The sequence below is a fragment of the Mobula hypostoma genome, chromosome 3 (assembly GCF_963921235.1).
Source record: "Mobula hypostoma chromosome 3, sMobHyp1.1, whole genome shotgun sequence".
NCBI classification, from domain to species: domain Eukaryota; kingdom Metazoa; phylum Chordata; class Chondrichthyes; order Myliobatiformes; family Myliobatidae; genus Mobula; species Mobula hypostoma.
Genome location: NC_086099.1, coordinates 7,122,009 through 7,145,773, shown reverse-complemented (window position 1 = coordinate 7,145,773; position 23,765 = coordinate 7,122,009). Strand labels below are relative to the sequence as shown.

The following is a 23,765-nucleotide window of genomic DNA, read 5'->3' as shown; positions in this document are numbered from 1 at the left end:
TAGAGGATTGGGAAGCTTTTAAAAAACCTACCGAGAGCAACTGCTCTAAAAGAAGCATTAGGAGGGGAAAGATAAAATATGAAAGCAAGCTAGTAAACAATATCAAGTGAATAGGAAAAGGTTTTTCAAGTATATAAGAAATAAAAGTGAGATGAGAGTGGATGTAGGATGCTAGAAAATGAGGCTGGAGAAATAATAACGGAGTATAAGGAGATGGCAGATGAACTAAATGAGTATTTTACATCAGTATTCACCGTGGAAGACACTAGCAGTGTACCAAGTGTTGAAGGGTGTGAGGCAAGAGAAGTGAGTGCAGTTACTATTACAAGGGAGAAAGTGCTCAAAAAGTTGAAAGACCTAAAGGTGCATAAGTCACCCAGACCACATGAACAGCACCCCAGGGTTCTGAAAGAGGTAGAGTTAGAGATTGCAGAGGCATTAGTAATGATCTTCCAAGAATTATTGGACTCTGGCAAGGTTCTGGAGGAATGGAAAATTGCAAATGTCATTCCACTCTTTAAGAAAGGTGGGAGGCAGGGGAAAGGAAATTATAGCCTGACCTCAGTGGTTGGGAAGATGTTGGCGTCAATTGTTAAGGAAGAGTTTATGGAGCACTTGGTGAGACAAAGCCAGCATGGTTTCCTTAAGGGAAAATCTTGCCTGATGAACCTGTTGGAATTCTTTGAGGAGATTACAAGTAGGATAGATAAAGGGGATATAGTGGATGTAAAGGGGATATATTTGGACTTTCAGAAGGTCTTTGAGAAGGTGCCACATATTAAGCTGCTTACCAAGTTAAGAGCCCACGGTATTATAGGAAAGTTACTAACATGTTTAGAACATTGGCTGATTGGTAGGAGACAGCGAGTGGGAATAAAAGGATCCTGTTGCCAGTGACTAGTGGTGTTCCACAGGGGTTAGTGTTGGGACCACTTCTTTTTATGCTGTATATCAATGATTAGAAGATGGAATAGATGGCTTTGTTACCAGTTTGCAGATGATATGAAGATTGCTGGAGGGGCACAAAGTGTTGAGGAAACAGGAAGGCTGCAGGACTTTAACAGATTAGGAAAATGGGCAAGAAAGTGGCAAATGAAATTCAATGCTGAAAAATGCATGGTCATGCACTTTGGTGTAAGAAAATTGTACAGACTATTTTCTAAACAGGGAGAAGATCCAGACATCAAAGATACATAGGGACTTGGGAGTCCTTGTGCAGAACAACCTGAAGGTTAACTTGCAGGTTGAGTCGGTAGTGAGGAAAGCAAATATAATGTTAGCACTAATTGCAAGAGGCCCAGAATACAGATGTGATGCTGAAGCTTTATAAGGCACTGGTGAGAGCTCACCTTGAGAATTGTGAACAGCTTTAGGCTCCTTATCCAAATAAAGATGTTCTGGCATTTGAGAGGGTTCAAAAGGATGATTTTGGGAATGAAAGGGTTATTATATGAGGAATGTTTGATGGCTCTCAGCCTGTACTCGCTGGAATTTAGAAAGATGGGGCTGGGGGGATCTCATTGAAACCTTTTGAATGTTGGAAGACCTAGACAAAGTCGATGTGTAAAGAATGTTTCCCATGGTGGGGGAGTATAGGCCATAGGCACAGCCTCAGGAGAGAGGGGAGTTTATTTAAAACAGAAATGTGGAGAAATTTCTTTTGCCAGTGGGTGGTGAATTTGTTATCACACATAGCTGTGGAGGCCCAGCTGTTGGGTGTATATAAGGTGGTTTTGATTGGCCACAGCATCAAAGGTTACAGAGAGAAGGGCTGAGGAGGGGGAAAAAAGGGGGTTCAGCCATGATTGAATGACGGAATAGACTCGACAGGCCAAATGGCCTAATTCTGCTCTTATGGTCTGATTGTAATACCTTTTCTCTTCATTGACTGTTCATGGAGGGTCAGGAATTCTAATGGGTGTGTACACAGGGAGTAAATTTGTGAACCCATGTGCCTTTTAGCTGAGACGATAAAGGTTAATTGTCAGTAAATACAGATTCCCTCTGTGCCTCTCTGATCACTAATACAAGGGGTGATCTTGTAACATTTGTGAGTCAGATCGCTGTTGGTTGTACGTCATATCCAGTGATGAGAAAAACCTGGGCCAGAAGTTTGAAAAGTGGAAAAGCTGTTGAAATGGGGCAGTTCTACTCTCTCAATCTTGGCTGTCCAGTGGTGCCAGTAGTCATCACAACTGGGGTCTTCCTTGGTTGCAGTGGATAACCATAACTTCTTCTCTGCCTTGCCATGCCTGTCACTCTCCACGGAGCATTGCAGACCCACCTTCCTGGGCGCTGTAGCCATCTGCTGATCTCATCCACCTCGTCTGTGGAACTGACTTCACATGCATGTTGCTATCTCACCAGAGAATGAGGCCCACTGGCTACTCTCTCCTGGTTTAGCCCATCCGTCAAAGCGGTGTACCAGGATGTGGCTGCTGTCGCATGCAAACAGCTACTTGGAGTCACAGATGAGAGCTGAGTGACCAGTGGGGACCAAAGGTGAGTGAGCTGCCCCAGAATGGACATGACAAGCCCCTTCACCAGAGGTGCTACCCTTCCATGGACATCCCATACATTTGACCACTACAGTGGTGTTAGCTGTAAGCTTGTAGATGGAGTTAGAGCTGAACCTGATCATGTAGTCGTGAGTGTATTGAATCAGAATTAGGGTTATTATCACTGACTTGTATATCATGAAGCTTATTGTTTGATAAGTTTATTGCTTAAGCTTATTGTTTAAGCGGTATGGTGCGAAGACATACAATTACTATAAGTTATAATAGTGTAAAACAGGGAATGATGAAGTAGTGCTCATGGATCAAGTTTTCTTTTGTTTATACACAGAGTGGTGAGTATGTGGTATAGAGAGGCAGATACATTAGGGGCATTTAAGAAACTCTTAGATAGGTACATAGATGACAGAAATATGGAGGGTTATATGGGAGAGAAAGGCTATATTGAAGGATTAATTGAGTAGGTTAAAAGGTCAGCACAACATCCTGTGCTGTAATGTTCTATGTTCTAAATGCATGACCTCTACCACCTGGGAAGAGGACAGTAGCAAGCGGATAGACTACCTCCTAAGTTTCTACCAAGTCTCACAGGATAGTGAGAAGGAAATATTTGTTCAAAATCTTGGAGCTGTCCATCTTTCAGCACTGCAGGAAAACGTTAATTGGTTAGATTACTGCAGGTCAAGTGGGAAGCCTAAACGGCAGACAGAGATAGTCAATAACTGCAGGCTTTGCCAGGGATTCCCATTCACTTCAATGAATAAAACTAGGTGACAAGGCACAACTGAAAATACACATCCTCTCTCTGATCCCCTCGGCCCCTCTGTTGGTTAGGTTGATCATGGATGTTGCATCCTAGCCGTCTACTTTATATACAAGCCAAAACAGTACAGCATGGAGAGCAAGCTGTTGCCCAAGCAACAGGCTCCCCCTCTCCATGCACTTGATGAATGCAAAGGAATGATAGAGACCAATACATTCTGGCACCAATGGCGTTGCAGGAGTACCTCAGGGATTTACTCACATCTTCCCCAAGGCAATGTAGGTTTGAGATCAGAGTTTTCCTACTAGTTCAGCTGCCAACCAAGGCTAATGAGCCCCATCTGCTCGAGACAACTAATTTTAAGGTGCCAGTAACTGTCAGTAGAAACAATTCCATCAGTGAAGGCCAGGTATTGGACTTGGTTGTCAGAGACCATATGAGATGTACACCATTGAGAGCATTTCACAGGTCGTGCAAGCTTATCCCCTCTACCTCCTCCAGCTATGACAACCTTAAGGAACATCTCCTTAATACATGTTTCTATTTCATTAGTGATCAATGTGCAACCTGCAACTTGATCTTTGACCTCCTCACTGGGAGACCAGTCAGTGTGGATTGGAAATAACATTGTCTCCATGCTGACAAACAACTCTGGCACACCTCAGGGACCATTTTACCCTCTACATTCATGACTGACTGGCTCAGCACAGTTCAAACACCATCTATAAATTTGCCGATGACACAACTATTGTGGGCAGAACTTCAGACGGTGATGAAGAGGCATAGAGGAGCGAGATATATCAGCTGGTTGAGCGATGAATCAAACATGATGGCAGAATATAGTATTAATGGTAAGACTCTTGGCAACGTGGAGGATCAGAGGGATCTTCGGGTCCGAGTCCATAGGACGCTCAAAGCAGCTGCACAGGTTGACTCCGTGGTTAAGAAGGCGCACGGTGTAATCACCTTCATCAATCGTGGAACTGAATTTAGGAGCCGAGAGGTGATGTTGCAGCTATATAGGACCCTGGTCAGACCCCACGTGGAGTACTGTGCTCAGTTCTGGTCGCCTCACTACAGGAAGGATGTGGAAACCATAGAAAGCATGCAAAGGAGATTTACAAGGACGTTGCCTGGATTGGGGAGCATGCCTTATGAGAATAGGTTGAGTGAACTCAGCCCTTTCTCCTTGGAGCGACGGAGTATGAGAGGTGACCTGATAGAGGTGTATAAGATGATGAGAGGCGTTGATCGTGTGGATAGTCAGAGGTTTTTTCCCAGGGCTGAAATCATTGCCACAAGAGGACACAGGTTTAGGGTGCTGGGGAGTAGGTACAGAGGAGATGTCAGGGGTAAGTTTTTTTACTCAGAGAGTGGTGAGTGCGTGGAAAGGGCTGCCGGCAACGGTGGTGGAGGCAGATACGATAGGGTCTTTTAAGAGACATTTGGATAGGTACATGGAGCTTAGAAAAATAGAGGGCTATGGGTAAGCCTAATAATTTCTAAGGTAAGGACATGTTCAGCACAACTTTGTGGGCCGAAGGGCCTGTATTGTGCTGTAGGTTTTCTGTTTCTTTTCTATTCTATGCTGTCATAATAACCACCTTGCACACAATGTCAGTAAGATCAAGGAATCAATTGTGGACTTCAGGCAGGGGAAGCTGAGGGAACACACACCAGTCCTCATTGAGACACCTGCAGTGGACAGAGTGAGCAGTTTCAAGTTCCTGGGTTGTCAACATCTTTTGAAGATCTGTCCTGGGTCCAACATATTGATGCAATTACAAAGGAGGCATGACAGTGGCTATATTTCATCTGGGGTTTGAGGAGACTTGGTGGAACTCTTGCATATTTCTACAGACATACCAGCATTCTAACGGGTTGCATCACTGTCTGGTATGGAGGGGCCACTGCGCAGGATCCAAAAAAGCTGCAGAAAGTTGCAAAACTCAGCCAGCTCATCATGGTCACGAGTCTCGTCAGCATCGAGGATACCTTCACAAGGCAATGCCTCAAAAAGTTAGCATCCATGATTAAGTACCCCTATCACCCAGGACATGCCCTCTTCTCATTGCTACCATCAAGGAGGTGGTACAGGATGCTGAAGACAAACACTCAACATTTTAGGAATAGCTACTTCCACATCACCATCAGATTTCTGATTAGACAATGAACCCACGTACACTACCTCAATATTTTTTCACTCTTTTTACAATACTTATTTCATTTTTTTATTTTAATATATTTCCCATTGTAATTAATAGTTTTTATTATGTATTGCAATGTATTGCTGCTGCAAAACAACAAATTTCACAACATATGCCAATGATATTAAACTTGATTTTGAACATCTGAATTTTGGTATTTGAAATGCTCAGAAAAATTGGTATACAATTTATTGACAAAGATAATATAGTTTTAATTGATGATAGATACTTATTGCTTTGGCAAATACAATACAAAAGCCTTACCTTCAAGGATTTCATTTCAGTTTGCTGTAGCTGTATCCGTGCTTGAAATGTATCCAAATTATTCTGAATGTTAGCCAACTCCAGTCCAATCTTCTGAAGAATTGTTGTAAGGGAAGGGTCATTTCCTGAAAAAAAAAATATTTGCAAAAACAAGATTCTGCAAATGCTGGAAATCCAGAGAAACACACACAAAATGCTGGAGAGACTCTGCAGGTTAAGCAACATCTATGGAATTGAATAGATAGTCGATGTTTCGGGCCGAGGCGCTTCATCAGGACTGGAAAGGAAGGGAGAAGTTGCCAGAATAAAAAGGTGGGAGGGGGAGGTGAAGGAGCAAGAAGGTGATAGGTGAAGCCAGGTGGGTGGAAAAGGTAAAGAGCTGAAGAAGGAAAGTGACAGAAGAGGACAGTGGGCCATAGGAGAAAGGGAAGGAGGTGAACCGGGTGAGGGAAAATAATTACCGGAATAAATCAATATTCATGCTATCAGGATGGAAGCTATCTAGATGGAATATGAGGTGTTACCCCACCACCATGTGTGGCCACATCGTGGCAAAAGAGGAGGCCATGGACTAACAAGTTTCAATGGGAATGGGGTAGGAAATTCCGCTTTTTGTGAATGAAACAGGTGCTCAACAAAGTGGTTTCCCCAACCTGCGTCGGGTCTCACCAATGTAGAGGAGACCACATGGGGGCAATGGATACAACAGATGACCCCAACAGATTTGTTGATGAAGTGTTGCATCAGTTGGAAGGGCTGTTTGTAAAAATGTTTACATGCATATTTTAGCATGTGTTTTAGGAGTTAAAGAAACATTTCTCATTACAAATGGATAGGTTGAGTGACTAGGACATTTCTCTTTGGAGCAAAGGAGGATGAAAGGTGACTTTACAGAGGTGTACAAATCGATAAGAGGCACAGATTGAGCGGACAGCCAGAGACTTTTTCCCAGGGCAGAAATGGCTAATACAAGGGGGCATCATTCGAAGGTGATTGAAGGGAAGTTTGGGGGGGGGGAGATGTAAGAAGTAGTTGTTTTTTCTTTAAGTGTAGCGTTGCAAGAGCATGGAACATGCTGCCAGCAGTTCTGATAGACTGGAATATATTAGGGAGATTGAAGAGACTATTCGGCACATGGAAGAAAGAAAAATGGAGGGCTCTGTGGGAAGGAAGAGTTAGATTGATCTTGGAGTAGGTTAGCTTGTCAACACAACATCATAGGCCAAAAGGCCTGTGCAGTTCTATGTTCTATTTCTATGGACAGGCCAAAAGGGACCATCTTGAATATACCTGATTCTCAGAATTAAAAACAAGATTGATCACTTTGTCTCCAGCTCCACTTTCTACTGTTACTGGCTGGGAAGATAATCGTTGACCCTGTTCTGGAGTGCTGTAATTTTCGTCATGGTGATGGTATTATAATAATAAAGTGGAGAGAGAAGGGTTATATTGATCTTGGTCAGCACAACACTGTGGGCCAAAGAGCCTGGTCTGTGCTGTACTGTTCAAGAGTCAACAAAATAAACTTTCCTCGCAAGGATAAAGTTAGAGAGAGGACATGAGAAGCCAAGAACAGAATGAATACAGAACGGCAGTTCATATAAAAATAAACACAGAACATAAATTAAAAGCTCAAGTCTCATCCAGGAGATTTAAAATGCACTCAGGTCAATACACAAAAGTATAGCTATAAAAATATATGATCTTGTTTCCCAGTTCTTCTAGATCAGGGGCTCCCAACCTAGGGTCCAAGGACCTCTTGCTTGGGAAACTGGTCCATGGCATAAAAAAGGTTGGGAATCCTTGGTCTCCATGCTGAGTTACTGACAGCATTTCTGACAGGGTAATGTTTTATTTCTACTACATTTTAATTGAAATTGCAACCAAATGTACATGCATTTTATTGATTCACAAGACCAAATCTTTCTCCAAAGCAACGCATAAGTTTAATGTTTTCAAAGCTTATTGACCAGTAAATTTCACAAATGAGGATGAGCTGAAAAGTACCAAGTCAATTCATTCAGCTTACCTATGCTCTTCAGATGAAACAATCTTTTGATGGAAGCTATCTTATCATTCAGCTGAAGGGATACATCTTCCAAAGAGGCCATCTTCACAAAGTCAGTTTAAATCTAAAATAATGTAACAATATATTTATTTAGAGATAGTGCATGGAACAGATCATTCCTGCCCACTGAGCTGCTCTGCCCAGCAACCACCTATTTAACCTTAGCCTAATCACAGGACAATTTACAATGAGCAATGTACGAACTTTGGACAGTGGATGCAAACCAGAGCATCCAGAGGAAACCCACACTGTCACAGAGAGAAAGTACAAACTCCTTACAGATGGTGCCAGAATTAAACTCTTGCAACACCCAAAGCTGTAAGAAGTGTTGCGCTAACCATTACACACACACGAATAGTACAGTGGATTCCAGTTAACTGGGACACATCAGGACCAGTACACTTTGGCCCAAATAGCTGACATTTCATGGAAAGTCAAAAACATGTTAAAAATACAAACTAATACTTAACCAAGTAACAAATTATGTGTATGTACAAATTAGAGCACTATCAAAACTACTACAGTACTATAAAACTGTGCATTAATTCCCAATAGTGATCAATGGAGGAATTAATCCAGTGCATGCTGCCACGTTCTTTTGATTGACCGTAAATGAACAAAATTAGTGCAGACACCTATTGTAGATAATGGACTGCCTTCATACAATGCTTTCGACAACTGTATCCTCCGAATCTGCAATTTCATTGCAACATTCAAGAATACTGTCCATACTTTCAAATTCTTTGCAGTTCTTGAAGTCATGAAATTGTTTCTTTTTCACATCTGGCCATTTCTGGCATCTCCACGAATGAATACTTGAAACTGCAGTTAGCAAAACAGTTCTGAATTGTCTTGCTGCTCATTTCTTACCAACTATCAGTGACAAAAATCACTGCTTTCTGAACACAACAGACACTATTTAAAAACTGTTCTAAGTACAGTGTAATGTCTGATGGCCACACAAGTGCACATGACTGACACAAGTTAGAAAACTGTTTGTCAAAAGTCTCCTGTTCCAATTAAGCAGCATAGTGTCCCAAATGAACAAAGGGAATCCCGGTTATTTGCTCCATTAGTTTTTGTTCTTTAGGAGTTGTCCCAAATAAGCAGCTGCCCTGATTAACTGACTGCACAATTAACTGAAATCCACCGCATATATCAGTACATTGAACAGCCTTAATAACAAGTCTTGAACTTCTTTAAAAGAAGTATTTTATAAATCTAATGGCAGAGAGGAAGGAACTGTTCCTAAGTTGTTGAGGGTGGATCTTCACACTCCTGTAACTTTTCTGTGATGGCATAACAAGAAGAGGGTATGTACCAGATGGTGAGGGCTCTTCATGACAGATACTGCCTTCTTCAGGCACTACCTCCTGAAAAGCCTGGAAGTACACACCAAGGACAGTTTCTATCCCACCGTTACGACTACTGAATGGATCCCTAGTACGACGCACAATCCACCTCGTTGTGATCTTGCCCCTTATTGTCCACCTGCATTGCACATTCTGTTCTCATCTTCCCTTGACTACCTCAGTGCACTGTGTAATGCATTGTCCTGTTAAAACACCTCAGTGCGTGTGCCAATAACAAACCAAGTTACCATCTAGCACATGCCCTCTTTTCCACTGAGGGTGTGTTGCAACTCACCATCAACAGCACCAAGGAACTGATTGTGGACCTCACGACCACGACTATACTTTATTAGGAGTTTGACGTGATTTGGTGTGACAACAAAAACACTCAAAAACTTCTATAGATGTACCGTGGAGAGTATTCTGACAGGCTGCATCACTGTCTGGTATGGGGGGGGGGGGGGCGCGGTGCTATTGTACAGGACCAAAAGAGGCTGCAGAGGGTTGTCAATTTAGTCAGCTTCACATCTTGGGTACTGGCCTACAAAGTACCCAAGACGTCTTCAAGGGGCAGCATCCATTATTAACGACTTCCAGCACCCAGGGCATGCCCTTTACTCACTGTTACCATCAGTTAGGAGGTACAGAAGCCTGAAGGCACACACTCAGCGATTCAGGAACAGCTTCTTCCCCTCCACCATCCGATTCCTAGATGGACATTGAACCTGTGAACACTACCTCACTTATTAAATATATATTGTTTGTTTTTTTAAACACAATTTTAATCTATTCAATATGCATACACTGTATTTTTTTTCTCTATATTATGTATTGCATTGAACTGCTGCTGCTAAGTTAACAAATTTCACTACACATGCCGGTGCTAATAAACCCGATTCTGATTCATTGATGGATCGGCAATGAGCGGTTTCAAGTTTCTGCGTGTCAACATCTCAATATATCTAACCTGGGCCCAACCCACTGATGCAATCAAGAAGATGGCACCCCTGTTGCTATATTTCACCAGGTCACCTAGCGCTCCAGCAGATTTCTAGAGATGCATGTTAGTGAGCATTCTGACTGGTTGTATCACTGACAGGCTCCAATGCATAGGATCGAAAGAAGCTGCAGACTCAACCGACTCCACCGTGCATGCAACACCCCCACACCCAATCGAGGACATCTTCAGAAGCAGACATTCATCTATAAGGACTTCCATCACCCAGGACGTGCCCTTTTCTCATGGCTACCATCAAGGAGGAGGTACAGGAGCCTGAAAGCACACACACACACATCTTTTCAGGAATAGTTTCTCCCCCTCCGCCATCAGAGTTCTGAATGGACAACGAACTCATGAACAACTCCTCAGTATTGTTTCCTCTCTTTTTGCACTACTTATATGAACACGATTTTCCTCTTTTACATTATTTATTTATTTGTAACATAGCAACATACATTGCACGGTACTGCCGCCGCAAAACAGCAGTTTCCCTGGTATATGCCAGTGATATTAAACCTGATCCTGACGGGCAGGGAGGACGCAGCCGATCGGTTCCTGGAGAAACCCTCCGTCCGGGCACGAAGCGGGAGGCCACTTCAAATCAGCGCCCCCACCGTGTGATTTTCACAGCTCGTAGCAGAAACAATTATAAATTACTAACAATCTTCTTTTTTAAAAAACGAGACGAAGCGTTACTAACGGCACTTCTCTGAAATTCGCGCCGATCCGGAAGCGGTCTCGCGAGATCCCGTGAAACCTCGTTAATTTCACCGTAGAAATCGTTTGAGCGATTACAGATTAAAACATTGCATTTTAATTACTATATTGCAAAGTAAATTCTTTGATAACACCAACGTCCAATGCAATTAATGTGGGAAATGTTCCGTTGATTTGAAAGCAGCGCTGTTGCCATGGTGAAGACGCATCTCCCTGGCAACGGGCTTGTTTCCGGTTCCGGGCAGATCTGTTGTTGGTTGCCGGGGTGACCGAGTAGAGGGACGTTTGGTGGCGTCTCTGCGGCCGCGGCTGCACAGAGAGTCTTTTCTGTAAAACACCCAGCGTTTCCCCACCATGTTGCCCGTGGGAGGAGAGGCGGCGATGGCGGCTCGTTACCGGTGCGGCCCTCGCTGCAGGGAGGTGACGGGCCCAGCTCCGTGCACCGTGGCCGTGGTGAGTAACCGGTTCGGGTTTGCCCGGGATATCAGAATCAGAATCAGGTTTAATATCACGAGCATATGTCGTGAAGCTTGTTGTTATGCACGGCCGTACATTGCAAAGTATAAATTACCATAATAAGTACATCTATATCTATCTATCTATATACTGCATATATATGAAATTAAAATAGTGGATCAAAAAGTGAGCAAAATATTGAGATAGTGAAGATGGGTTCATTGATCATTCAAAACTCTGATGGTAGTGGGGAAGAAGCTGTTCCTGATAGCAATGAGAAGAAGGCAAGAGGACATGTTCTGGGTGTTGGCGGTCCTTAATGATCGATGCCGCCTTTTCGAGGCATCACCTTTAGAAGATGTCATCGATGCTGGGGAGGCTTGTGGCCATGATGGAGCTGGCTGAGTTTACAACTTCCTGAATCCTTTTCTGATCCTGTGCAGTGGCCCTTCCATACTAGACGATGATGCAACCAGTTAGAATTCTCTCGACGGTGCATCTGTAGAAATTTGCGAACGTATTTGGTGATGTACCAATTCTCCTCAAATTCCTAATGAAATATAGGCGTTGCCATGCCTTCTTTGCAATTGCATCAGTATGTTGGGCTCAGGATAGAAAGTCAGAGAGGGACCCAAACAGTAAATAAACATAGGAACAGATGTTTCGAATGGCTCTCCCTGATCATTTGTTAGATCTTGTGCCAAGTTGGCTGCTGAAATTGAGGAAATCTGACTATATTTTATAGATAATTAATTGGAATTGGATTATTGTCACATGTATGGTGTAGTGCAAAGTTGTGAGAGATGAGCATGGTACTTCAAAGACTTTGGAGAAGAAAGAGATAGTAGTAATAAAGTATTGGTGAGAGAACTGTGTGAAGGTGGTGTGGTAAGAGAATTAATCACATCAGCTAGCCCCAGACAGAAGGCAAATTGGCTTATTATTGCCTTGTGTACCGAGTTACAGTGAAAAACTTGACCTGCATACTGCTCATGCAGATGAATTAATTACAACTGTGCACAAGGTAAAACAATAACAGAATGCAGAATAAATAACAGTACCAGAGAAAGTGCTGTGCAGGTAAACAATAAAGTACAAAATCATAATGAGGTAGATTACAAAGTCATAAATGGAAAAGATTTTGCAGATTTTGGAAATCCAGTACAACATACTGGAAATGCTGAGGAACTGGTTAATGAACAATTGACATTTAAGGCTGAGATACTGAATCAGGGCACCTGACATCAGGATTCCTGATGAAGGGTCTCGACCCAATGCATTCATGGTTTATTCATTTATATTGATGCCGCCAGACCTGCTGAGTTCCGCCTGCGTTTTTTGTATGTTTCTCTTCTGTGTGTTGCCTTTTAGCAGGATTAGGATAATTTGTGGATTGGCCTTCTTTGTATAGCTGCTAATTAGGATTGAAAATTATCTCTCACTCCCATTCTGTTGATTTAAGATTGTTTAATGTCATTTCCAGTATACAAGTGTAACGCAGAATGAAATATTTGTTCTCCAGATCCAAAAATAAAGAACACAGTAATAAAAAAAATTATTATATAAAATAGCTTATATGCATAGATTCATTCTATGTCCATAAGGTGACACTAGGCACAGGAGTGTCTGTACATAAGAGGAGTAGGAGCCATTCATCTGCTTTCTATATAGATTGTATTCAGTGTTATGTGTTTATTATGGTAAATAGTCCTGTGAGTGAAGGTATGGTTTAAAAAAGGAAGGGAATAAGCTACATATTTGTGCTTTGTTCAGGACAATTTTAAGCTGGGAGTCGACGGATGTCGCCTCTTTTGCTGACCACTTAATTATACTTATTTGCGCTTCATTGTGTTCAGTTTCACTGCTTCAAGATTGTTGGTTTTGTTAGTTGCTAATAAAGGGTCAAGTACAGTTCTTCGACTTCTGGAACACTTTATATGGGATCAATTGTGGGGCGATCATATAAGGATAACAATTCATGGGGGTCGCCAGCAGGAGCATTGGTTTAGTAACTGCTTATTCCCATCGACCTGCACCGGGACCACAACACTCCATACTCCTTCTATCCATGTACCTATCCAAACTTCGCTTAAACATTGAAATTGATCTCACTTATGCTGGCAGCTCATTCAACACCCTCACGACCCTCCAAGTGAAGAAGCTTCCCCTAATGTTCTCCTTAAACTTTTCACCTGAGTTTACTCTTCTCTTTACTAATTCCTTAATTTGTGTTACTAATCTCTTGGTGTCAACTGGAATTCTTTTGGTTGTGGAAGGATGTGGCAAGGTGAAAGTTGAACGATGTTATTGTTACGTATTCTAGATGGAGAAAAGCACGGGACCCAAGATTCAATCAAAAATGGTGAAAGAAGCTGAACTGGATTTAGTTCGTGATGAATATCGAAACTTTGTAAAAGACTTTGAAGCATGCAAAACAAAGAATATTCTAGAGTTAGAAGAACAACATAAAAGGTTACTGTGCACCATCAGACACAGACTCAAAAGGGCAATGGAATTTTATAAAGACAACATCGAAGAACGAAGAGAAAGGTAAATCAATGGCAGTACTGACTTTTAAAGATGAAATTAAACCTCGGAAAATCTGTAACAACATTTGCTTTAACTTGAGAGACGGACATTATGGGTAATGGTAGTTTAGAACATAGAACACAGAATGGCATAACTCAGGAACCAGCCCTTTAGCATGTGTTGTTGTGCCAAACTAATTAAACTAATGGTGCCGAATTAAACTAATCTCTTCCGCCTGCACTTGGTGTATATGCTGTGCTCCCAAAGCAGCCTCCTCTTCGCTGGGGAGACCCAATGTAGATTAGGTGCCCGTTTTGTTGAGCACCTCCACTCCATATACAAAACGCAGGAATTTCTGGTGGCCAACCATTTCAATTCCTGTTCCCAGTTCTGTTCTGACATGTTGGTGCTTGGCTTCCTCTTTTGCTATGATGAGGCCACTCTCAGGTTGGAGGAACAACACCTCATATTCTGTCTGGGTAGCCTCCAACATGATTTCATGAACATCAATTTCTCTTCCAGTAAAAATTTCCCTCCCTCCCACTTCCTTCTTCTTCTATCCCCACTCTGGCCTCTTACCTCTTCTCCTCATCTGCCTATCACCTTCCTCTGGTACCTGTCCTCCTACCCATTCTTCCATGGTCCACTCTCCTCTCCTATCAGATTCCTTCTTCTCCAGCTCTTTACCTTTCCCACCCACCTGACTTCACCTCTCACCTTCTTATTCTGGCATTTTCCCTCTTCCTTTCGAGTCCTGATGAAGCGCCTCGGTCCAAAACGTGGACTGTTTATTAATTTCCATAGATACTGCCTGACCTGCTGAGTTCCTTTGTGTAGCTTTGGATTTCCAGCATTTGCAGAATCTCGTGTGTTTGTGGTCCACATCCCTCCATTTTCTACATATTCATCTGCCTGACTGAGAGTCTTTCAAATATTTTTATCACATCAGCCTCTAACTCCCCTGGCAGCACATTCCACACATCCACCATTCTCTGTGTTTTAAAAAAAATCACTTGCCCCACACATCTCTTATGAATGTTTCTGCTCTTACTTTAAACGTCCTCTAGTTTCAACCACAGGAATGTGAAATTGGCTGTCTGCTCTACTCCTGCCTCATAATTTTATAAACTTCTATCAGGGTTCCCATCAGCCTCCACCGCTACAGAGAAAACAGCCCAACGATAAGTTCTTCAAAATATTAATACAAACCTTGTGACATTTTAAAGTATAGTAGAAGGAAAGATTTTGTCAAATTGCAAAATGGACCTATGGTTTCCTTTACTTATTCAATATCCAGTTATTAAAGTAGAGTGTTTTTGTTACTAAATGTGATGCATGGCTTGATACTGAGCCCAAAATTTGTTGAGTATGGATATTTTCTAGGGGTGGCACAGTAGTGTCGCAGTTAGTGTAACACTATTGAAGACCCATCTCATCCCGGACACTGTAGAGAAACATCTTAGCCAAGAGAGTTTGTTCCCGAGGGCTGTTGTACAGCTGAATAATGCTACACCAATGGCTTGTCAATGGTCTTTGAGTGTTATAAACTATCAATGTCACTTGTTGCAGGTAAATATGGGATTTTTTTTGAAAAATTAAGCCATACTTCATGTATTGAAAATATCTATTTTACACAGACTGGAATAGCACTGCAATCTTGTTGCCTTGAGCATTGAGCATTGTCTTGAGACTTGTTCTATTTTATGCTAATTCTAATTATATTACTGTGCCAGTAGCCCACGTTGAATTCTGCCGCTGTCTGTAGAGCGTTTATATGCTTGACCATGTGGATTTCCTCCCGGTGCTCTAGTTTCCTCCCATTTTCCAAAGACGTACAGGTCAGGTTTAGTGAGTTGAGGGCGTGCTATGTTGGTGCTGCAAGTGTGGTGACTCTTGCCCCAAGCACATCCTTGGACTGTGTTAGTTGTTGACACAAATGATGCATTATTTTGTTTTGTGCTTGATTGTGTTCCTTTTTTTTATCATTCCTCAATTCAAACAAAATTAATCACAAGCTGAAGTGTGAGCTGAATATGGAATTACAAGGTCATCTGGGAGTATACCGAATGATGGAATTGTCAGTCCAGCTCTATAAGCAATGGGAATTCATTGCTGAGAAAGAAAAGAATGAATAAAGTCCGATTAGACACAGAATAAGATCTAGTAAGAATGGCAGATGGAGTTTAATTTTGGCCAACTGTATGTCAAAATCAGGTCTACTATCATTCACATGTCTTGAAATTTGTTGTTTTGTGGCATTTCAATACATAATAGTAAAAGAACTATAAATTACAAAAGATATATATAAATAAGTAGTGCAAAAAGAGCAATAAAATATTTTAAGGGGTTTGTGGGTTCATTATCCATTCAGAAGTCTGATGATGGAGGGGAAGAAGCTGTTCTTAAAATGCTGAGTGTGCGTCTTCAGGCTCCTGTACTTCCTCCTTGATGGTAGCGATGAGAAAAGGGCATGAACTGAGTGATGGGGTCACCTCTTTGAGGCATCACCTTTTGAAGATGTTCTCAACGCTGGGGAGGCAAGTGCCCATGACAAAGGTGACTGACTTCGCAACTTTCTGCAGTTTTTTCCAATCCCGTGTGATGCAACCCATTAGAATGTTCCCTATGGTACACCTGTAGGAAATTGCAAGTCTTTGGTGTCATACCAAGTCTCTTCAAACTCTTGATGAAATATAGTTGCTCAGAGTTCAAAGTAAAATTTATAAAATTGCAAGTCTTTGCTGTCATACCAAGTCTCTTCAAACTCTTGATGAAATATAGTTGCTCAGAGTTCAAAGTAAAATTTATAAAATTGCAAGTCTTTGCTGTCATACCAAGTCTCTTCAAACTCTTGATGAAATATAGTTACTTAGAGTTCAAAGTAAAATTTATTATCAGAGTACACACGTCACCACATACAACCCTAAGATTCTTTTTCCCTTGGGCATACTCAGCAAATCTATAGAATAGTAACTGTAAACAGGATCAATGAAAGAGCTAAAAGCACAGAAGACAAAAAACTGTGCAAATGCAAGTATAAGTAAATAGCAATAAATAATGACAGCATAAAATAGCAAGATAAAGAGTCCTTAAAGTGAGATTATTGATTGTGGGCCATATCAATAGATTACTGTAGTTACCCTCTTTTTTTTCAAGAGCCTGATGGTTGATGGTTGTCATGCCATTTTTTGTGATTGCATCAATATGTAGGGCCCAGGATACTGTAGATATTCAGAGATGTTGATTCAGGAACTCGAAACTGTTCACCCTTTCCACTTCTGATCCCTCAATGAAGATGAGATATGAAAGAACAAGTACAGTGTACATGCTAATGGAAGGCTCTTAACAATGTTAATGAACAGAAGGATCTTGGGGTGCAGTCCATAGCTACACAGGTTGATAGGTAGTAAAGAAGGTATATGGCGTACTTGCCTTTATTCACAGAAGCACTGAATTGAACAGTTAGAAAGTTATGTTACAACTTTACGAAACTCTGGTAAGGCTGTATTTGGAGTATTGCATTCAACTCTGGTTGCTCTATTACAGAAGGGATGTAAGTGATTTGTTGAGGATGCAAAAGAGGTTCATCGGGATGCTGCCTGAATTCGAGAGCTTGTGATATAAGAAGAGGTTGGACAAACTGCAGTTGTTTTCTTAGGATGAGTAGAGGCTGAGGGCTGTGAATCTAACAGAGGCTCATAAAATCACTGGAGGCATAGACAGAATAGATAGCCAGTATCTTTTTCCCAGGCTGAGCATTTAAAGGCGAGAGGCAGTAAGTCTAGAACGCGAATCACGTATTCTACACAGAGTGGTGGATGCCTGGAATGCTCTGCCATTACAATAGAGTGTTCAAAGGCTCCTAGATAGACTCAAGAATGTGTGGGGAATGGAAAGGTGGCCCTTGTGAAGGGAGAAGTGGGTTAGTTAGGTTCAGTTTTATGTGTGTTTACACTGTGTTTTTGCCCATTCTTTCTTGTTCCCATTCGGGGCGATTTTTTAGTTTTTTTTGTGTGTGTGGGGGGAGGGGTTGTGGTTGGGAGTTTGGGGATTGATGTTCTTGTTGCCGTTTGCTTGATTTTTTTTGTGTGGTGGGGTTGATGATCATTTAGCCATTTATGCGATTATTTTTCTTGCCATTTGCGAGATATTTTTGTACAGGGCGGGTGTTAATATTTTTCTTTGAATGACTCCCATGGTTTTCTTTGTTTTGTGGCAATCTGGAGAAGAAAAATCTCAGAGTTGTATACTGCATAGATACTTTGATAATAAATGAACCTTTGAATTAGTTTGGCACAACATCATGGGCGGAAGTCCTGTTCAATATTGCTTTTTCTATGAATCTCTTCACTAAAACTTCCTGCAAAGAAGTCTTTGCTATTAAACCATAAGACATAGGAGCAGAATTAGGTCATTTGGCCCATTGAGTCTGCTCTGCCATTCCATCATGGCTAATTTACTATCTTTCTCAACACCATTCTCCTGCCTTCTCCCTGCAACCTTTGACGTCCTGACTAATCAAGAACCTATCAACCTCTGCTTTAAATATACCCAATGACTTGGTCTCCTCAGCTGTCTGTGGCAATGAATTCCACTGATTCACTACCTTTTGGCTAAAGAAATTCCTCCTCTCCTCCATTCTAAAGGGATGTCCCTCTATTCTGAGGCTGTGCCCTCTGGTCCTTGACTCCTACTACACAGGAGACATCTTCTCCATATCCCAGGTCTTTCAATATTCAATAGGTTTCAATGAGATCCCCCTTCATTCTTCTCAACACCGGTGAGTACAGGCCTTTTTAAATTGAATAATTTTAATCCAGTCAACTTGATCTCAGTTAATTTTGCTTAGCTAAAAATCACATTAATGTTAGTGAAATTTCTTTTCCAATACACCTGCAATTCCTTTAAAATAATTTTTTTTTCAATCACTTGAGGTTACGAGATCTTCTGGAGGCTGAGGAGAAAGATTACATGAATCAACTGAACCTTTTGGGCGAAACAGTTTTAGAACGACAAGCAAAAATGAGGCAACAAGTAAAAGACCTTAAAATACAAAGGGAGCAGGATCGTCAAAAACTGATCGCAGAAAAACTTGATCAGCAATTTCGGTATGTTTTGTATTGAAATAAACTGTGCACTTGAGCATAATATCTCACTTTTCAATGTCTGAAACCCTCAAAAAAAACCTGAGAAGATTTATGAGCATTTGGAGAGACATAATCTGATTAGGGATAAGCAACATGGCTTTGCCAAGGGCAGGTCGTGCCTTACGAGCCTGATTGAATTCTTTGAGGAAGTAACAAAACACATTGATGAAAGTGGAGCAGTGGATGTAGTGTATATGGATTTCAGTAAGGCATTTGATTAGGTTCCCCATGCAAGGTTCCTTCAGAAAGTAAGGAGGCACGGGATCTAAGGAGATCTTGGTTTGTGGATCCAGAATTGGTTTGCCCACAGGGCAGTTGTAGATGGTTTGTATTCTGTATGGAGGTTGGTGACCAGTGGTGTGCCTCAGGGATCAGTTCTGGGCATAGTTCCCTCTAAGCTGTGCGTGTGTGCGAGCGCACACGTTTTTCAACCAGCGCACAAAGGAAATTACTGTGCGCACAAAAGGTTAGTTACCTGAAATAATGTAGTAGTTAATAATTATACTTATTGAAAATAATCTTATAGCTAACTGTTTCTGTTAACTAATTAGTTGGTTTTTCAAATACCACAATGCACGTCACTAATTTATGTCTCCTCACCTATCTTGTTCTAGTTTGTACAGCTGCACCACAGCGGCAGCCATGTTTAGTGGACAGTGTTCATATAGTGAAATTTACAAAGATCTGTTTCAAATCCTGTGGATAGCTTACTAAGTTTTTATTGGAAAAAATATTGATTCACTATGTCAAATTCAAAAGAAGCGAAGGGCGTGAAGCACAAAAGAACTGCAAATTTGTTTAAAGTTGAATGGCTTCACAAAACAGTAGAAACTGTTACACCGAAAGCTCATGACGTCATGAATGTTCAGGTACGAGAAATATTCATGTATGATTCGGAAACTGGAGTTATCTGTTTGTATTGTTGTGATGTGAAAGTTGCTGGAGAATTTGCTAGTGGAAAGAAGTGGGATGATATTTGAAACTTGACTTTTTGAAGCGTCGTTTGGCAAGTAAATTGCATTTGGACAGTGTACAAAAGCTCAGGCAACAGAACCCGTCATTACCCGTTACAGGAGTGCTACGCATGTTATGGTAGAGTGCAGATGAGCGAAAACGATCAAACCCAGAGGAGATCAAAGTTGAGGTACAAGAATGGTCAGCTTTTAATTTCTCTGCAATTGCAGATTGTGATTTCACATTTGGTGATGAACAAGTTAATGCCTTATGTCTAAAATATCACGAATTTCTAGCTGAGAATATTGTAATAGCTAGACAGTTTAATGATTTCAAATTTTCCATGCAAGAAAAAATTATATCCAAACCGATTTCAAACTTTGCTCAAATGGTGGCATTTGTACTTCAAAATGAACAGTTTTGCGACCTTGCACAGTTGATGGACATTGGGGGAACCTTTCTTGCGTCTAGTACAGACTGTGAGCGAGGTTTTAGCCTAATGAATCAACTCAAAACAAGCTGAGAAACCGTTTAGGTGAATGCTATATGGATATGTTAATAAGAATCAAAAGCTATCAATGGAGTGGAAGTTCTATTAGTCGAAACAAGAGTTTACAAAGAAAGGGTAAATGCCAAAGATAGGAGAGAGAAAAAAATAACTGAGTGACTTAAATATGATAAAGATTAAATATCTTCAACCTGATGGCATGAAAATTGACTTCTCTAACTTCCATTAATGCCCCACCTCCCCTTTGTACCACATCCCTTATTTATTTATCTATCTATCTATCTATATATCTTTCTTTCCCCTTTTTTTCTCTCTTTTTCTCCCTCTGTCCCTCTCACTATAACTCCTTGCCCATCCTCTGGGCTCCCCCCGCTTTCTCCCTAGGCCTCCCGTCCCATGATCCCCTCCCTTCTCCAGCCTCGTATCCCTTTTGCTAATCAACCTTCCAGCTCCTAGCTCCATCCCTCCCCCTCCTGTCTTCTCCCATCATTTCAGGTCTGCCCCTCCACTTCCACTTTCAAATCTCTTACTATCTCTCCTTTCTGTTAGTCCTGACGAAGGGTCTCGGCCCGAAACGTCGACTGTACCTGTTCCTAGAGACGCTGCCTGGCCTGCTGTGTTCACCAGCATTTTTTTTGTGTGTGTGACTTAAATATATATGTTATTCTGTGCAGTTTTAGGTCAAATATTTTGTAAACCTACATAAACTGTCCCATGTGTGCATTCAGTGCGCACATACTTTTGTCACAGGAAAAAAATTTGCACAACATAAGATTTTTGTGCACACTGACACTAAAAATTAGAGGGAACATTGGTTCTGGGACCCTTCTTGGTGATTTTTATAAATGACCTGGATGAGGAAGTAGAAGAAGGGTGGGTTAGTATGTTTGCTGATGACACAAAAGTTGGGGGTATTGTGGATAGTCTGGAGGGTTGTCAGAGGTTATAGTGGGACATTGATAGGATGCAGAACTGGGCTGAGAAGTGGCGGATGGAGTTCAATGGTTGGTCAAATTTGAAGATATAGTATGAATTAATGGTAAGACTGTTGGCAGTGTGGAGGATCAGAGAGATCTTGAGATCCGTGTCCGTTGGACACTCAAAGCTGCTGCGCGGGTTGACAGAGTTGTGAAGAAGGTGTATGGTGTGTTGGCCTTCATCAACCGTGGGATTGAGTTCAAGAGCTGTGAGATAATGTTACAGCTATGTAAAACCTTAGTTAGACCCCACTTGGAGTACTGTGTTCAGTTCTGATCACCTCACTACAGGAAAAATATGGATACTATAGAAAGAGTGCAGAAGAGATTTACGAGGATGTTGCCTGCATTGGAAAGCGTGCCTTATGAGAATAGGTTGAGTGAACTTGACCTTTTATCCTTGGAGCGATGGAGAATGAGAGGTGACCTGATAGAGGTGTATATGATGATGAGAGGCATTGATCATGGTGGATAGCTAGAGGCTTTTTCCCAGGGCTGAAATGGCTAATACGAGAGGGCATAGTTTTAAGGTGCTTGGAAGTAGGTACAGAGGGGATGTCAGGGTTAAGTTCTTAACACAGAGTGGTGGGTGTGTGGAATGCACTGCTGGCGACGATGGTGGAGGTGGATACAATAGGGTCTTTTAAGAGCCTCTTAGATAGGTACATGGAGCTTAGAAAAATAGAGGGCTGTGCGGTAGGGAAATTCTAGGCATTTTCTAGAGTAGGTTACATGGTTGGTACAACACTGTGGGTCGAAGAGCCTGAAATGTGCCGTATGTTCTGTGTTATACAAAAAAAAACTACAGTTTAAATGAGTAACAAGTTTTGTATTCAAATGAAATACAGAACAACTTGGAACACTAGCAATACTATTACAATAACATAGTACTAATACTAGTAATAAAACTGTATTTTAGTCCCTTATAGTTATTGAAATAGGAATTCATTCAGTGTACGCTGCCATGTTAGAAACATAGAAACCCTACAACACAATACAGGCCCTTTGGCCCACAATGCTGTGCCAAACATGTACTTACTTTAGAAATTTCCTCGGGTTACCCATAGCCCTCTATGTTCTTTTGAATAGCTGTAGGTGAACAAAATCAACATAGACACTTAGTACAGATAATGGACTGCCTTCATACTTCATATTGATGATTGCATCCTTAATTTTCATTTTCATTGTAACATTCGTGATTGTTCATACCTTCCAAATTTTTGTAGTTCCTAACTTGTGGAAGTAGTGAAAGTGTTTCATTTTCACTCTCAACTGTTTCTGACATTGCCAAGCCGGAACGTTTGAAGCAGCAGTAAGCAAAACAGTTCTGAATTGTCTTACTGTTTATCTTGCCAAATATCAGTGACAAAAATCTCTGATTTTTGAACACACATGCAAATATTTGCTTTGAGCACAGTGTTGTATCTAACTTGTGAAGTGCACTTGACTGACATCAGTTAAACTGTTCGGCAGCAGTCTGTCTCTCAGTTCAGCAGCACGGTGTCCCAAATAAACAAAGTGAAACCCTGTTATTTTCTCAATTTCATTTTTGTTCGTTAAAAGTTGTCCCAAATAAGTGGCTACTCCTATTAACCAATGGCCCAGTTAACCGGAATGCACTGTATTTTGTGCTTATATTTTAGGGAGCAATGCAAGGAGCTTCAGGCAGAACTATCTCACCAACGAGAGCAGGAGCTGGCCAGAGACTGGCAGGCACAAATCGAATTCAACAGGAGACTGCAGAATCAGAAAAAGGAAGAGGATCAACTCTTTGATGAACTGTGGGAGAAGGACCGACTTGCCAAAGAGGAGAGGGCAGAGAAAGAGCTGAGAGAGGAAAACCGGAAAAAGCAGGAAGCCCTGGCTATTCAGCTGAAGCAAATAGCGGAGATCAACGCGAAACGTGTGGATCAGAAGCATCAGAAAGAACACGAGGCAGAGGTGATGGTAAGAAAAGAAAATGCCTCAACAGAGTAACACATTATTTTACCAAATTTTAATATTGTTATATGTTCAATGTCTGAAATCCATTCTGTTCTTTATGGGTGGGTTTCCTCCCACATTGTAAATACCTGAAGCTTACGATTAGTGAGCTGTGGACATGTTATGCTGGCAACACTTGCGGATGCTGCCAGCTCAATCCTCACTGATTTGATTTGACACAAATGAAGCATTTTACTGTGTGTTTCGAGTAACAAATAAAACCAGTCTTTCCCCCTTTCCCTTATTTACTCCCCCTCCCTTCCCTCGCTTCCCCTTCCCCCTTTCTTCTCCCCTCTCTTCTCCCCTCTCTTCTCCCCCTCTTCT

General features: G+C 41.5%; 2 protein-coding genes across 4 annotated transcripts in view; one reads left to right on the top strand and one right to left on the bottom strand.

Moving 5' to 3' along the window:
- ska1 (spindle and kinetochore associated complex subunit 1) overlaps nt 1-10,912 on the bottom strand; it is a 28,393-nt gene extending 17,481 nt beyond the window's left edge. The window contains exons 1-3 of one of the 2 annotated variants that reach the window (XM_063042040.1): nt 10,871-10,912; nt 7,780-7,882; nt 5,751-5,875 (exon numbers count right to left, since the gene is read on the bottom strand). In XM_063042040.1, the coding sequence (XP_062898110.1) occupies nt 5,751-5,875; nt 7,780-7,861 (207 nt within the window). In that variant the 5' untranslated portion in view covers nt 7,862-7,882; nt 10,871-10,912. Of the gene's footprint in view, nt 1-5,750; nt 5,876-7,779; nt 7,883-10,625 lie in introns of both variants that reach the window. The other variant, XM_063042039.1, reaches the window with a different exon arrangement.
- A 249-nt stretch (nt 10,913-11,161) lies between these two features.
- The window catches only part of cfap53 (cilia and flagella associated protein 53), a 39,610-nt gene continuing 27,006 nt past the window's right edge, over nt 11,162-23,765 (top strand). The window contains exons 1-4 of one of the 2 annotated variants that reach the window (XM_063042612.1): nt 11,162-11,340; nt 13,667-13,893; nt 18,807-18,980; nt 23,102-23,405. In XM_063042612.1, the coding sequence (XP_062898682.1) occupies nt 11,242-11,340; nt 13,667-13,893; nt 18,807-18,980; nt 23,102-23,405 (804 nt within the window). In that variant the 5' untranslated portion in view covers nt 11,162-11,241. Of the gene's footprint in view, nt 11,341-11,794; nt 11,868-13,666; nt 13,894-18,806; nt 18,981-23,101; nt 23,406-23,765 lie in introns of those variants that run through there. The other variant, XM_063042613.1, reaches the window with a different exon arrangement.